This window comes from Chrysemys picta, chromosome 6 (assembly GCF_011386835.1).
Source record: "Chrysemys picta bellii isolate R12L10 chromosome 6, ASM1138683v2, whole genome shotgun sequence".
Classification (NCBI taxonomy): domain Eukaryota; kingdom Metazoa; phylum Chordata; order Testudines; family Emydidae; genus Chrysemys; species Chrysemys picta.
The window spans coordinates 125,946,646-125,962,856 of NC_088796.1; the positions used below are offsets into that span (position 1 = coordinate 125,946,646).

General features: G+C 49.8%; 1 protein-coding gene across 2 annotated transcripts in view; it reads right to left on the reverse strand.

The window, feature by feature from the left end:
- DGKQ (diacylglycerol kinase theta) overlaps positions 1-3,333 on the reverse strand; it is a 133,589-nt gene extending 130,256 nt beyond the window's left edge. The window contains exon 1 of one of the 2 annotated variants that reach the window (XM_065549786.1): positions 2,938-3,333. In XM_065549786.1, the coding sequence (XP_065405858.1) occupies positions 2,938-3,145 (208 nt within the window). In that variant the 5' untranslated portion in view covers positions 3,146-3,333. The remainder of the gene's footprint in view (positions 1-2,937) is intronic. The other variant, XM_065549785.1, reaches the window with a different exon arrangement.
- Positions 3,334-16,211: the final 12,878 nt, after the last annotated feature.

The following is a 16,211-nucleotide window of genomic DNA, read 5'->3' on the forward strand; positions in this document are numbered from 1 at the left end:
CCGGGCAGGAGGTGGCCCCAGGGCAGTGTGCACAGGGGTGTCCCAGGCAGTGATCTCTTACTCTCACACTGGTAGCCTGCCAGCCCTGAACATGGTGTTCAGGGGTTGCCCCGACAAGGGGTGTCCCAGGGAAGGTGGATAGGAGAACCCACCGGCGGGGGTGCCTAGGGGAACGGCGCACAGGGTAGCCCTGGCAGGGGGTGTCCCGGGGCAGGTGGATAGGGGAACCGGCCAGCAGGGCTGCCTAGAGGAAGGGCGCATACGGGGTAACCCCAGCAGGGGCTGTCCCAGGGAAGGCGCAAGTGGGGGGGGTTTCAGAATAGCAGCCGTGTTAGTCTGTATCCGCAAAAAGAAGAACAGGAGGACTTGTGGCACCTTAGAGACTAACAAATTTATTAGAGCATAAGCTTTCGTGGACTACAGCCCACTTCTATGCATCCGAAGAAGTGGGCTGTAGTCCACGAAAGCTTATGCTCTAATAAATTTGTTAGTCTCTAAGGTGCCACAAGTCCTCCTGTTCTTCTTTTTTTAGTGGGGGGGGGTAGCCCAGGGGAAGGTGGGTAGGGGGTAGCCCCGGGCATGGTCCCTTACCCTCGCACTGCTAACCCTCCAGCCCCAGGCAGGGTGTATAGCAGTACTCGCCAGCAGGGGGCGCATGGGGGGGCATCTTGGGGAAGGTGTGTAGGGGTAGCCCTGTGCAGAGTGTATGGCAGTACCCACCGGCAGGAGGCGTCCCAAGGAGGGCACATGGGGGGTGTTCTGGGGAAGGTTGATAGGGGAACCCACAGGGCTGGCCTTACCATGAGGCAAACTGAGGTGGCCGCCTCAGGTGCCAGACTGTGGGGGGGGCGCCACTAGGACCCAGAATTTAAACCTTTCAAAGTTCTGGCCTCAGGTGCCAAAAGTTGGCCCTGGGAACCTGCCGGCAGAGGGTGCCCAGGGGAAGGCGCATGGGGGGCTTCCCAGGTAGGGCGCACGGGGATAGCCCCAGGGAAGGTGGATAGGAGTAGCCGTTAGCAAGGGGTGCCCAGGGAAAGGCACACAGGGGATAGCCCCAGGGAAAGGTGAATAGAGGTACCTGCCGCCAGTGGGGGCCCAGGAGAAAGTGGCTAGGGGTACCCCAGGCACAGTCCCTTACCCTCACTCTGATAGCCCACCAGCCCTGGGCAGGGAGTAGGGGTAGCCCCGGCAGGGGGTGCCGCGGGGTAGCCCCAGGGGAAGGTGCAGGGGGATAGCCTGGGCAGGGGGTGTCACAGGGCAAGGCACAGGGGGTGCCCCGGGGGAAGACGCAGGGGGGTAGCCTGGGCAGGGAGTGTCCCGGTACAGGAAGCAACGGGGTAGCCCAAGCAGAGGGGGTAGCCCCAGGGGAAGTAGCCCGGGCAGGGAGTGCCCCGGCGCAGGCGGTAGCCCCAGGGGAAGTCGCAGGGGGGAGCCCGGGCAGGGGGGTAGTCCAGGCGGGGATAGCCCCGGGACAGAGCGCAGGGGAGTAGCCCGGGGAAGGGGGTGCTCCGTGGGAAGGTGCAAGGGGGTAGCCTGTGCAGGGGGGTAGTCCAGGCGGGGATAAACCCGTGGGAACGCGCAGTGGGGTAGCCCAGGGGAGGGTGTAGCCCCAGGGGAAGGCGCAGGGGAGTAGTCCGGGCAGGGGGTAGCCCTGTGGGAAGGCGCAGGGGGGTAGTCCAGGCGGGGATAACCCTGGGACAGGGCGCAGGGGGGTAGCCCCAGGGGAGAGGGTAGCCCCATGGGAAGGTGCAGGGCGGTAGCCCAGGCGGGGATAGCCCTGGGACAGGGCGCAGGGGGGTAGTCCTGGGGAAAGGGGTAGCCCCGTGGGAAGGCATAGTAGGATAGCCTGGGGGAGGGGGTAGTCCAGGCGGGGATAGCCCCGGGGGAAGGTGCAGGGGGGTAGCCCCGGGGGAGGGGGGTAGTCCAGGCGGGGATAGCCCCAGGACAGGGCACAGGGGGGTAGTCCAGGCGGGGATAGCCCCCGGGGAAGGCGCAGGGGGGTAGCCCCAGGGGAGGGGGTAGTCCAGGCGGGAATAGCCCTGGGACAGGGTGCAGGGGGGTAGCCCCGGGGGAGGGGGGTAGTCCAGGCGGAGATAGCCCCGGGACAGGGCACAGAGGAGTAGTCCAGGCGGGGATAGCCCCGGGACAGGGCACGGGGGGGTAGTCCAGGCGGGGATAGCCCCCGGGGAAGGCGCAAGGGGGTAGTCCCGGGGGAGGGGGTAGTCCAGGCGGGGATAGCCCCGGGACAGGGCACAGGGGGGTAGTCCAGGCGGGGATAGCCCCCGGAGGAAGGCGCAGGGGGGTAGTTCCGGGGGACGGGGTAGCCCCGTGGGAAGCGCAGGGGGGTAGCCCCGGGGGAGAAGGTAGCCCTGGGGGAAGGCGCAGGGGGGTAGCCCGGGAAGGGGGGCAGTCCAGGCGGGGGTAGCCCCGGGGGAAGGCGCAGGGGGGTAGCCCTGGGGGAGGGGGTAGCCCCGGGATAGGGCGCAGGGGGGTAGTCCCAGGACAGGGGGTAGCCCCGGAGGAAGGCACAGGGGGTAGCCTGGGCAGGGGGGTAGTCCAGGCGGGGGTAGCCCCGGGACAGGGCGCAGGAGGGTAGCCGGGGGGAGAGGGTAGTCCAGGCAGGGGTAGCCCCGTGGGAAGGCGCAGGAGGGTAGCCCCGGGGGAGAGGGTAGCCCCGGGGGAAGGCGCAGGGGGGTAGCCCGGGGCAGGGGGGTAGTCCAGGCGGGGAGAGCCCCGGGGGAAGGCGCAGGGGGGTAGCCCGGGGCAGGGGGGTAGTCCAGGCGGGGATAGCCCCGGGGGAAGGCGCAGGGGGGTAGCCCCGGGGCAGGGGGGTAGTCCAGGCGGGGATAGCCCCGTGGGAAGGCGCAGGGGGTTAGTCCCAGGGGAGAGGGTAGCCCCGGGACAGGGCGCAGGGGGCAGCCCCGGGCGGTCTCTTACCCTCGCACTGGTAGCCCGCCAGCCCCCAGATGAAGTCGGTGCAGCAGTGGCAGAAGGTGGGCTTGGTCAGGGTCACCCTGCGGAAGCCGTGCCCGGGCGCGCTGAGCGGAGCCGGCGGCGGCTGCGAGCGGCTCCTGCCGCCCAGCTGGGGGCTGGAGGCCGGGCTGCCCCCGCGGCTGCCGAGCAGGGCGCGGGCTCCGTCCGCCATGGCCCCGCCGCCCGGGCCGGCCGGGTCCGCTCCCTCCTCCCGCGGGGAAGCGGGGCGGTCCCTGCGCCGCCGGGCCCCGGCCCCCGAGGCTGCTACGCGCCGCGCTTCCGCCCGGCTGCGGCCGGGGAGCGAGGGGCGGCGCTTCGCACGCAGCGGCCCCGCCGCAGAGCCGCCCTCCTCCCCGGGGCCGGGCCGCCGCGCTCCACTCCGCTCCCCGCCTCTCCCCCCGGCCCGGGGACCGCCCCAGCCCGCCTCTCTCCCCCCCCGGCCCGGGGACCGCCCCAGCCCTCCCCGCCTCTCTCCCCCCCCGGCCCGGGGACCGCCCCAGCCCTCCCCGCCTCTCCCCCCGGCCCGGGGACCGCCCCAGCCCGGCCATGGGGGCAGCGTGGAGGGGTGGTGCAGGGCAGAGGCGTGGAAGTGGTGTCCCTCATATCCAGGGTTCACAGTTTGGTTCAGTGGTTCTCAGCGCCCCCCCCCCTTCCCCACTGCTCCAGGGCCCCTGCTCCCAGGATTTATCTCTTAAACCCCAACCCCCTCCTGCACCCCAACTCCCTGACCCAGTCTCCAACCCTCTCCCACACCCTGAACCCCTCATTTCTGGCCCCACCCCAGAGAGCCCTCACCCCCCTGCACCCCAATCCCCTGCTCCTGGGATTTTTTTCTCTTAATCATCTTCAGTCCCACCAGCACACGGGTGTAGGAGCACCAGAGCCGTGCATAAACCTAACCCCAACCCCCAAGGCAGCTGGAGGAAACCAAAGGGGATCTGCTGGGTGTTGCAGTCAGAAAGTGAGAAGTGGCAGTTGGGGTGGGCGGTGTTGTTCCTTTGATACCCCTAGCTTTTGTCTTTGGCTGGAAGGAGGAGCATGTGCCGGGTGTTGCCACAGGCAAAGCTGTCTAGAGGGCATGGTTCACGTGGAGATGCAAAGGGCACAGGTAGATGTAGGCCGTGGCTTAGAGAGTCTGTTTTCTCCGGCGAGGATGGCTGAATAAACAATGTTACCATAAGGGTGGTTCTAACTGCTAAACAGTTTGGATCACCAGACTGGAAAAAGATGCTGATGTAATTCCAAGGAGCTTAGAAAGGCCAGACCTTCCTTACTGAGCAATCTCACCATGTCTGGAACAGGTACAGAGAGACAAGGTGGGGGAGGTAATCTCGTGCATTGGCCAACTTCTGTTGGTGAGAGGGACAAGCTTACTTCAGCTTTAGGAAGAAGAGTTCTGTGTGGCTCGAAGGTTTGGCTCTATCTCTAACAGTAGGTCCAATAAAAGATATTTCCTCACCCACCTTCTCTCTCTATCCTGGACAGACACAGCTACAACACTGCATGAAACAGCTATAGGCAACCACCTCCCCCTCAGGGATTGCTGCACTAGGTTGATAACCAACCACCCCTTTGATTTCATCATTGGCTCCATTAATTTCTTTCCCCTCCTCCTAGGAAAAAAAGGAGCTAAATAGTGTCCTGCAAACTGGTTATGCTGGTTTAAAAGACGTCAGGGTTAGCTTACGTTGGGTGTTGATATATGAAATAAATATTAAGCCTTCTGCATTGTAATTCTTGGCAAGACACATTTTCAGAGGTTGCTAAAGAGATCACCTGTTTCTTTGTGGAGAGATTCTTGTCAGGTTTAAATTACCTAAATAAAGAGCAAATTTAAAATTAATATCAGGAAAATAAACTGTCTGACGGTGAGGTCAATTATGTTAAGGAATGATTTCCCATGAGAAAATGGTGGAAGCCCCAGCACCTGGGCAGTCTAAAAATAAAATGGACAATGTATTGGAAATTGTGAGTAAGAATCCTATATTGGCGAGGGGCACAGAGGAAATCCTCTGCTCTACCAGCTCTTTCCTTATTCAATTTCTGTTACCTTTCATAGAGTTTAGGAGGTTCTTCAACCCAAAATCCTTTTGGAGCAGGCTGAAGATGTAATAATCACAGAGCTAACCAAATACAGATCCCACCCACTACGAAATACGTGATGCACCAAGGAAAGAAAAGGAACTGCCGGTACCTGGCTCGTTAAAAAGCCACCTAGTGGTGCAACTGTGGCATTAAGACTTGGATAAAGTCAGAAGAATGGCAACATTTATAGTTTGCTGAATCTGATGGCAGTGTAATCATTCCCTATCTGCCAACATCCTTAACGGTAAAAGGAGTCACTTGTAAAGTGGCACGTTTTCATAGATTTGCGTAAATTCAGACAAGCCACTAGCAGCATGTTCTGTCCAATTTTAATGTCAGACTGTAATATCCTCAAGTTAAGAAGGTAAGTGCATAGCAGCATTGTTTATAATTGCCATAGGTAAGAATAGGGCATATAAATATTTTTTCAGCAGTTTGTAGAGAGTAATATACAAAGGCCCCAAACAGGAGCTAAAGCCTGCACAGTGTTAAAAACTATACACAGGGGGATAGCTCAGTGGTTTGAGCATTGGCCTGCTAAACCCAGGGTTGTGAGCTCAATCCTTGAGGGGGCCATTTAGGGATCTGGGGCAAAAAAAATAGTTGGGAATTGGCCCTGCTTTGAGCAGGGGGTTGGACTAGATGATCTCCTGAGGTCCCTTCCAACCCTGATATTCTATGAGAGAAAATTCCTGACCTCTGATCCAACTTTAAAATACTTGTAAGTGATGTCTCTCTTGGGGAGAGGTAGGGGTTTACACTTTGGCAACATTTGAACCTTCTGCATCAGATCAACACTCCAGCATTGTGTCCTTAATCTACAATTGTCTGCTTCAGGGTTTCTTCTTTCAAAGCCAATACCAGCTGCTTTGAAAGAAGAAACCTGGAAGCAGACAATTGTAGACTAACCTGGTCCCAGGAAAAGTTTGTGCCTAGCTTCAAATAGTTACTTTGGCATATGCCCTACAGCATGAGATTGAATGTCCTTCCAAAATGTTATCAATTATAATTTTGGACATTTGTATTATCTATATAAATATTGAATCCATTTTTGAATCCTACTAAACTCTTGGCCTATCTTGCACCAATGAGTTCACATCTAATTGTGCATTGTATGAAAAGGTATTTTCTTTTTGGTTTTGAACTGGCAATCTTTCAGTCTCATTGAAAGTCACCTCATTCTGATGTGATCAGAAAGGGAGAATAGAATTTTTAATTTTTGAATTTGTACACTTCCATCATATTCCCTCATATTTGTCTCCTTCTTCTGCTAAACTTGCCCAATTTTTAAAATCTCTCTTCAAATGCAAGTGTTTCCAAGTCCCTCTTCATTTTCATCATCTGCCACTGAAACTCCCTGTGTCTCATCCATCCTTATTGAGAAGAATGATCAGAATTGATCATAGTATCATTGTAGAGGCGGGGTATACCCTTTATTTATATAATAGCACAATTTCTTCCACATTATTTTATCAGTCCTTAGGCATCCTCACTTTCTCTGTTTTCTGGACCTCAACTGAACATTGACTAGAGATAGTCCATTAGGATACCCATCTCTTTTCTTTGAGTATATAGTTAATTTAGGATCTAGTAAGATATATGAGCAGTTCAGATGATTGCCTTCAATAAGCATTAATTACTTGGTAGTTGTTAACAGGGACTTGTATATGGCATCATGTGGCTCATTAACTTAGGTTACTAAAGTTACTCAGTTTTCTTGGGTCTTTACTAATCTCATTTGTACCACCTGCAAGTTGCCACCTCACTTCTCACCTCTTTTCCAAATCATTAATACAGTAGAGCACTCTGGGCTCCTACTGAACTGGTACAAAGAGCTTACGGTCCATATCCAGTATTGGTCCGGTTCTCTTTGATGGTAAGAATCCTTGGCTTGAAAAGGAACAATTGATTTTTGGGAGTACTTAACTGACCCCCAGAACATCTAAAGAAAAGGCAGAAGCATTAAGCATTAAGCTCCTACAACATGGTTTAGAAAAGCTGCTTCTGGTACATAGAAAGGTATGGGACCTCATAGACTCATAGACTTTAAGGTCAGAAGGGACCATTATGATCATCTGGTCTGACCCCCTGCATGCTGCAGGCCACAAAACCGTCCCTACCCCTTCCCTTGACTCTGCTGTTGAAGTCCCCAAATCCTGTGTTTTAGTGACTTCAATTGGCAGAGAACCCTCCTGCTAGCGATCCCTGCCCCATGCTGCGGAGGAAGGCGAAAAACCTCCAGGGCCTCAGCCAATCTACCCTGGAGGAAAATTCCTTCCCGACCCCAAATATGGCGATCAGTAAAACCCCGAACATGTAGGCAAGAGTCTCCAGCCTGACCCCTGTTAGCCATTATACTATTTATCTACCATTGCTTGGTATTCCTTGGCTAATCTGTTTTACCATTAAACCATTCCCTCCATAAACTTATCTAACTTAATCTTAAAACCAGACAGGTCCCTCGCCCCCACCGTTTCCCTCGGAAGGCCGTTCCAATATTTCACCCCTCTGACGGTCAGAAACCTTCGTCTAATTTCAAGCCTGAACTTCCCCACGGCCAGTTTATATCCATTCGTTCTCGTGTCCACATTAGTACTAAGCTGGAATAATTCCTCTCCCTCCCTTGTATTTATCCCTCTGATATATTTAAAGAGAGCAATCATATCCCCCCTCAGCCTTCGCTTTGTCAGACTAAACAACCCGAGCTCCTCTAGTCTCCTTTCATACGACAGGTTTTCCATTCCTCTGATCATCCTAGTGGCCCTTCTCTGCACCCGTTCCAGTTTGAGTTCATCTTTTTTAAACATGGGAGACCAGAACTGCACACAGTACTCCAAATGAGGTCTCACCAGCGCCTTATACAACGGAAGCAGCACCTCCTTATCCCTACTAGATATACCTCACCTAATGCATCCCAAGACCGCATTGGCTTTTTTCACCGCCACGTCACATTGTCGACTCATAGTCATCCTGCGGTCTACAAGGACCCCTAGGTCCTTCTCCTCCTCCGTTACTTCTAACCAATGCGTCCCCAGCTTGTAACTAAAATTGTTGTTAGTCATCCCTAAATGCATCACCTTACACTTTTCACTATTAAATTTCATCCTATTTCTGATACTCCAATTCACAAGCTCATTCAAGTCTCCCTGCAGAATATCCCTATCCTCCTCCGAATTGGCAACGCCTCCCACCTTCGTATCATCCGCAAACTTTATCAGTCCACTCCTGCAATCGGTTCCGAGGTCAGTTATAAATAGATTAAATAAAATGGGTCCCAAAACCGAACCTTGAGGAACTCCACTGGTCACCTCCCTCCAACCTGACAGTTCACCCTTCAATACGACCCGCTGCCTAAAAAATGCAGTCTGATTTTTTCCCCCCTGAAAAAATGCTTGTTCTCGGACCGGGGGGAACAAGATGAACAATCCCAAGGTAACTCCCAGGAAGTTGTTGTCCAACCCTTCAAAGCTGAATGGGATTAATACAAGAAAACCTTTAAAACAATGGGCCAGATGCACAGCTGATTTAGAGCAACATAGCTCCATTCATTGCACCAACTTTAACTTCACCCCCACTGAGGATCTGGCCCACAAGAGAGGGTCTCTGGCTTTGCCTATTCTAAAGTAGGGGAGAAGACGTAAATTAAAGACTCCTCCTCAGCAGTGTTATTTGATTTTATTTCATTTATTAAACACCCACCAATTAGTCCCAGCTTTCCGATGCCATTTGCTTGCCCTGACTCTGCCAGCCGCCCTTTACCCCGAGGTCACCACTTCAAACCCAGGGCAGTTTGTTAGTGTCCGAGAGCTGACAGTTGATGGCAGGTCCAGAGCTTGCAACAGTTTTAGATCAGAGTGGATCTATCAATGTCCATTTAATTGGAGTTCATCCTGCTCTTTGTGGTGAATTTGCACTTGTTCCTCCTTGGGATGTTCATGCTCAGGCACAACCTCTAAATCCCTCCATTCCCAACATTAAACAAGGCCATTAACCTCTGCCCTACGGCCAAGGCTTTTTTCATACTGCAGCTTCTGGGGTCTTGTCCCAAAGTCCTCTGGGGAGTTTGCTGCCTGTCATGACTGTGATGCAAGAACCTCTCCCCTACCCTTCCCTCCCAGCATCTGTCCAGCTGCATGGAGCCTTACAAATCCTCCATTCTCCTGTTAAGCCACATATACCCCATGAGACAGAAACACTGCTGCTGAAACGACAAGGAGTCCATATGGCACCTTAGAGACTAACAAATTTATTTGGGAATAAGCTTTTGTGGGCTAAAACCCACTTCATCAGATGCATGGAATGGAAAATACAGTAGCAGGTATATATACACAGTACATGAAAAGATGGGAGTTGCCTCACCAAGTGGGAAGTGAGTGCTAACGAGACAATTCAATTAAAGTGGAAGTGAGCTATTCTCAACAGTAAAATACCAAAGAGGAGGAGGTTTCAGAGGGGTAGCCGTGTTAGTCTGTATCCGCAAAAAGAACCAGGAGTCCTTGTGGCACCTTAGAGACTAACAAATTTATTTGGGCATAAGCTTTCGTGGGCAAAAACCCACTTCATCAGATGCATGGAGTGGAAAATACAGTAGGAAGATATATATATAGAGAGAGAGAGATACAGAGAATATGAAAAGATGCGGGTTTCCATACCAACTCTAATGAGACAAATCCAATTAAGGTGGGCTATTATCAGCAGGAGAAAATAAAACTTTTGTAGTGATAATCAGGATGGCCTATTTCAAACAGTTGACAAGAAGGTGTGAGTAAGAGTGGGGGGAGGGAAATTAGCATGGGAAAATAATTTTTAGTTTTTGTAATGACCCATCCACTCCCAGTCTTTATTCAAGCCTAAATTAATGGTGTCTAGTTTGCAAATTAATTCCAGTTCTGCAGTTTCTCGTTGGAGTCTGTTTTTGAAGTTTTTTGTTGTTGAAGAATTGCGACTTTTAGGTCTGTAATTGAGTGTCCAGGGAGGTTGAAGTGTTCTCCGACTGGTTTTTGAATGTTATAATTCTTGATGTCTGATTTGTGTCCATGTATTCTTTTGCGTAGAGACTGTCCAGTTTGGCCAATGTACATGGCAGAGGGGAATTGCTGGCACATGATAGCATATATCACATTGGAGGAAAAATCACTTTTGTAGTGGTAATGAGGGTACTGTAATCAGGGTGGCCCATTTCAAATAGTTGACAAGAAGGTGTGAGTAACAGTAGGGGGAAATTAGTGTGGGGAAATTAGTTTCTGTAATGATGCCACTTTGAAAAATTCTTCCATGCATTCAAAAGCAGGTCACACCCTACTGCTTTACAGAGTCATCAAGAGATGGCCTTGCCTCATTTAATAGCAGGGGGCGGGGGAAGGAAGTTAAAAATACATCCTGTTTTCTAAGTCTGTATGTTTAATTAAACCTTCATTATACATCAATGCAGGGTAAGCACGGAGTCCCCTTAGTTTTTCAAGTCTGATGTTCCACTTGGATTTTTAAGCAGTTCAGACACAGGTGCTGCATATATTTGTTTTGATTGTAGAGGTCCTCCAGAATCCCAAACATTTCTCCTCATATCTCTGGGAAACCAACTTAATCAAGAGGATGGCAGTTTCCTTGTGCAATTTGCTAGTGACATTCTGCAAGATAGTCAGTCATCACTGCCAGCAACTACCAGAGACGGCAGCAGTTGAAGTGTGATTTAATTTCATCTGTATTTCAAGGGCAAAATCGAAGACCTTTGAGAAAATCTCTGTTAAAGGACTATTACCAGCTGTCAGTACCACACATCTGAGAGTAAGCTAGAAGGATCTGACACCAGTTTCACATTCAGAGCGGGCCAGGTTTGCATCTGCAGGTTGGATTCATACCCACGAAGTATTCTAGAACAGAGTGGGGGTGGGTAACTATGCCTATCTTCTTTAATAAAGGGAAGTTTTTCTTTACAAGAGGGACATATCATTATTAGCTTTAAAATAATGGCATTTAAGCCTTTTCTTCCCCCTTCCCCCAAAGAGTCCTCATCACTCTTAATTTGAGCCCAAGCCTGAATGATCTCTAACTTGCCCACTGTGACTAAGCCGCTAAGAAGACAGGCAGCTGTAAAACGGCAGGAAGAAATGCAAGGAAATTATCTAACAAGTATCAGTACAGATGGAAGTGGAGCCAGATGCAGACTGCTAGTCTTGAATGATGACCTGATCACAAAGCATAAGGTGGCTGTCTTTGGACCAGACATACCTTATTATAGATCCAGTCCTGCTCTGGGGGCAGTGTGAAGCCACAACCTCCTGGACTCTACCATGCCAGTTTGCAAGTTGGAGTTGTTTGTGAAATTAGAAGAGAACTTCTTGGACGTTTGGATTCTGGGAACTGGGGGGGAAATTTTTAAAAATACAAATGTGCTTCCTCCTGATAAGAAAACCGGGTTACATTTTTGACATCATACTCTAACACATACATATTTTTACTTCACGTTCTTCCATAAGCATCTAGTGTTTGGGCCTGATTCTCCACTGTTTTACACCTTCAGCTGTCACACCTGTGCATGATCGGTGTAAAAGGCTGCCAATTCAGAATCGTCCCAGTGCATCTTTAACCTACTTTGTACAGGTGTGACTACACAAGGTTTAAGGCAATGCATCATCAGGCTCTTTATCTCTGAATATCCAAAGCCATTCTAAGTGCCAGACACCTGCTCTCCCAGCAGCCAAACCTTCCCAGATTGTCTGCACCAAGGGACATGCCACAGCCCAAGCTGACAAACCCTCTCAGATCCCCTATTTAGAAGCATCACCCACTCCTGCCTCAGAAGCCAAACCTCTAACCTCCAGTGAGGCAGGCTAAATCTAACTCCCATCTCCTTTTCAATTTTGTCACCTGCCTCGTTCATCACACCCCACTTCCAGCTGTCAATCTTTCATATTCCCTCAACTCAGTTGCTAAGTGCTCATCCTAGCCTCCAAACTTAACCAACTGACTCCTACCCCTCCGAGGTGGGACGTGCTCTCCTGGTACCGTTGTTAAATTTAACACAAGTCTTAACTATTTCCTGATTTATTTATTTTTGCTTGTTTTCTCACCATTTGTATTAAGTAACATTTTTCAACATTATAGATTCATAGACTTTAAGGCCAGAACGGACCATCATGATCCTCTAGTCTGACCTCCTGCACATTGAAGGCCACAGAACCCCACCCACCCGCTTCTGTAATAGACCCCTAACTTCTGGCTGAGTTACTGAAGTCCTCAAATCATGATATAAAGACTTCAAGTTACAGAGAATCCTCCATTTACACTAGTTTAAACCTGCAAGGTACCCATGCCCCATGCTGCAGAGAAAGGCAAAAAAAAAACAAAAAAAACCAACCAGCGTCTCTGCCAGTCTGACCCGGGGAGAAAATTCCCTCCTGATCCCAAATATGGCAATCAGTTAGACCCTGAGCATGTGGGCAAGTCCCACCAGCTAGATACCTAGGAAAATTATCTGTAGCAACTCAGCCCTCCCCATCTAGTGTCCCATGCTGTTGAAGGTATTTGCTACTAGTATTTGCAGATTACAGAGAACTTAACTCCACCTCTCTTTGTAATACAAAACATTACAAGACATCTACTCCCCACCCCCCAAGACCTTCAGCCTTGCCACCATCTCAATATAATGAAACCTTTTCCTTGCCATCACTGAGCACTGGATTGACATCCTGCTGGATGAACGTGTGTTCAGCTCTGCAAAGGAAGGGAGTGGGCAGGACTAAGGCACTTGAGGGGCAAGGCTGAGGTTTGCAGTCACCAGAGAATGTTGGGTGGGTTCAGGGACCCACAAACCTTCTGCACTGCCCCACTCCAGCCCAGCTGAAGACTTGGATGTGGTAAGGGGCCAAACATATTTATGTGAAATTCAGCTAATCAATTCAGTTGGCACTAGGTTCTTTGGCCACCAGCTGGGGAAATCATTGGCTTTTCGGTTTGTGGCAGCTCTGAAAAGTTGAAAAAGAAATTGGGTGGGGGTTGAACCAGACTTGAGTTTTTTGGTGGAGCAAAGAAGTCTGTTTTGGGTCTGAGCTAGAACAGAGATTTGAACCTGCATCTCAGGTGACTGCTCTAGCCACTGGCCTCCAGCTAAGGAGGCTGAGAGCGGGAGGCCAGTGGCAACACCATAGTCACATTCATTTTGAGGATTGCCAGCTTTCAGAAGAACATGGTTTGGAGGGGTAATGCATTGTAAACTATTCGTTTGGTTACAAGCCTTTTGTATTATTGTTTGTGCAAGCAGACATTGTTTGTTTTATTGCCATTAAGGTCACCTGACTTGGGTGGTTCTGGTAACAAAACCTTGCATTCTGGGTTATTACACCAGAAAAGTTATGACAATCTTGGCAACACATTTCTTACACTCCAGCTGAGGTTGAAGCTCAAGAGAGGGGGGGAAACCAATTGTTATAGATCTGTAATCTAAGATGCCCGTAATGCTACCTCAATTAACGGAGACTGTCCTTTCTTATGATTCCAACTACATCCCAGGGTAAGAGTTTAATATTTACCCTTCGAACACTGGTCGCTAGTGGTGTGCAGCATCATTAATGAATGCAGTCCTGATATGTTATTAATAAATCTAACTAGATATCCTCTTACAAGTTTGTCTGTATAGGGAATAATGCTTCCCCCCATTGGATGTCTTCCTAAGCACAAGCTCTCAGTACTACACTAGAAGAAGATGAGAATTCAAATACAGTTTCTCAATAGCAGAGCTGGTTTTTCTTGGTAATTTTGAAGATCTATGAAGTTTTTACTAGGAGTAGGAGCAATCATTAACTCCCGTATTGTGAAACGATGTTTGTGCAATATTGGGTCAAGTTTTCCCTTCGGACGATTGCACAATTCCCGTTGCTTCCAGGGCAGTTGTGTGTTGATTGAAGCCAAGGGCTGAATTTGATCCCTTTTAATATTTGTTCTCTGCTTACAGATATCTCGTTCAAAAGAATTTAAGGGCTTGACACACTGTGGAAAGACTCCCATTGATTTCACTGGGGTTTGGGTCAGGCCCGTAGATACTGAACACCTACTACTAGACATGGTCTCGGTATAATTCAGAGGTGCTGATTTAATCCTTGGACGGTACCACACCGTGATTGTACATTAAGATAGCAGCTGCTTGCCATTCTGCTGTTAAGATCTTATTGCCTGATGAAGATGCATGATGAATTTGATATGTTCCCTCAACAGCAGGGTACTCAGCAGTGTTATCGTCTGCACCCGTAGAAGAAGAGTTGACTGCAGGGGGATACTCCTTCACTCTCCCTCTATACAGGTCTGACAGTAGATCCAGGCAAGCAACTGGAAAGCAGTGTGCACACATGCACACAGTAACCACCGTGATAAGTATGTTACCTTTTCACTCGCATTTGTTACCGGCACAAGGATAAAGCATGAAAATATGTAGCTTTTAGTGTACTATAGATGGCTCAAGGGGCAAGAAACAGTAACTGGACACAATTTTAATGTATGAAATTCTGAGCCAACGCTAGCTTGACAGCATCCCTTAAAGTTAAAATGAAGCAACAAGATTTCAATTGACACTAGATATAAAGTTCAGTACGGTTTCAAACACATCTGAGTCATTTCTTACTGCTCCTCGTAGCTGGCAGCTGTAGGAACTACGGTCTTGTTGTTCTTTCAGGATACTAATGGCAACCAGTTTGCACAAAGAGGTTACATCTAGGATGGCAACCCTGGAAGCATTTCTGCCATCCAGACAATAGAAGAAATCAAAGCAGAGATAAACACACAGAAATCAAGGAAGTCCACAAAGCCTAACAAAAACAGTCATCACAGTCCAAGCTCAACAGCCCACCACAACTCCCTGCAGAACCAAGGGGAACAATTAAGGTATCAGTTTTTAAACATCTATGACAAAGGTACTTGACAAGTAGAGGAAAATGCCAATGTCAACATGCTTATCCAATAGCAAATATTTGGAGTTTTCCTCTTTTTCCCTTCTGAATGACCATTTCTGGCACAGCGTGGTGTCAGAACAGGTAGGGAATATTAGTTTTTACTGGCCGGCTGCCAGGATCCCTGGGTGCTGAGCAAGGCAACCCAATGCCTTGCATTCCACGACCCCTTTGAAAACCACTGATCTACACTGAACAAGAGTAAGTAGAAATGATTTAACACTCAAAAGATGACATATTATAAAAGCTTCTCATATCCAGGAACACCTCTAATTCTGTTCACACTCACCACTGACTTCCAAAGGGGCAGATTCAGACCCATTGTTTTATACTATCTACAGTAATACTAGAGGTTAGCCACCCCAGCTGGACAAAGAATCCCGTTACCCATAATGTTTCCAGTGTTTTTCACCTCCAGGTCACTAGTTTAAATTTGGCCCTGGTTGGTAATGACCTGAAGTTGCTACAGTCTAATGGCTTTTGGCAGCCTAATGTAGAACGATTTGTTCCCTTTCAGTTCTTAGTAGGTTATTTAGCACCACAAGACAATACCATCACTACTGGCACTAGTGAGTACCTTTATTGGCTTCCCTCACAGGGAGGCCAAAGAGCAAACTGACATGGACCCTCTAATCCCTGGAGTTGGGCCTTCAAGGTCAAGATTAAGGCTCATTATCTTGCTTTGCTACTGTCCCTGCGGTACATGTTCTGGGGAGACTAAACTAACATCCAGAGTAATCATTCAAAACACCCATACTACCGGGCAAATCCTGCCCTTCCCCGACTTACAAGCACAGAGGGCCCTAGAAGCAGTAGAAGCTGGTGTGGTTCCATCTTCCTAGCATGATATTGAGAGCCTGGACTGGAGACTATACCCTGCTGCCCAGTGCACACTGAGTGACTGAGTGATGGGTGGAGCTGCACCACCACAACGACCACCATACATAGCCCTTCCCTTCCCTGCATGGGTGGAAGCCCACAAGACTACATTAGCAATCATGTGGGAGCTCTACTGCTGTTCTGTGGCCTGGTCAAGATTCCTTTGCATCCTCATTCTGCAGCAGATCTCCACTCATCACAACCTGTGTACAATGATGGCTGCACACACAAGTGAGGATTTGACCCTCAGAGATGGAGGGGCTGGCAGCTTTCTAGAAGAGAACTTCTGCAAACAGCACAGAGGCAATTTACTAGCTGAGGGAAGACTCACGACCT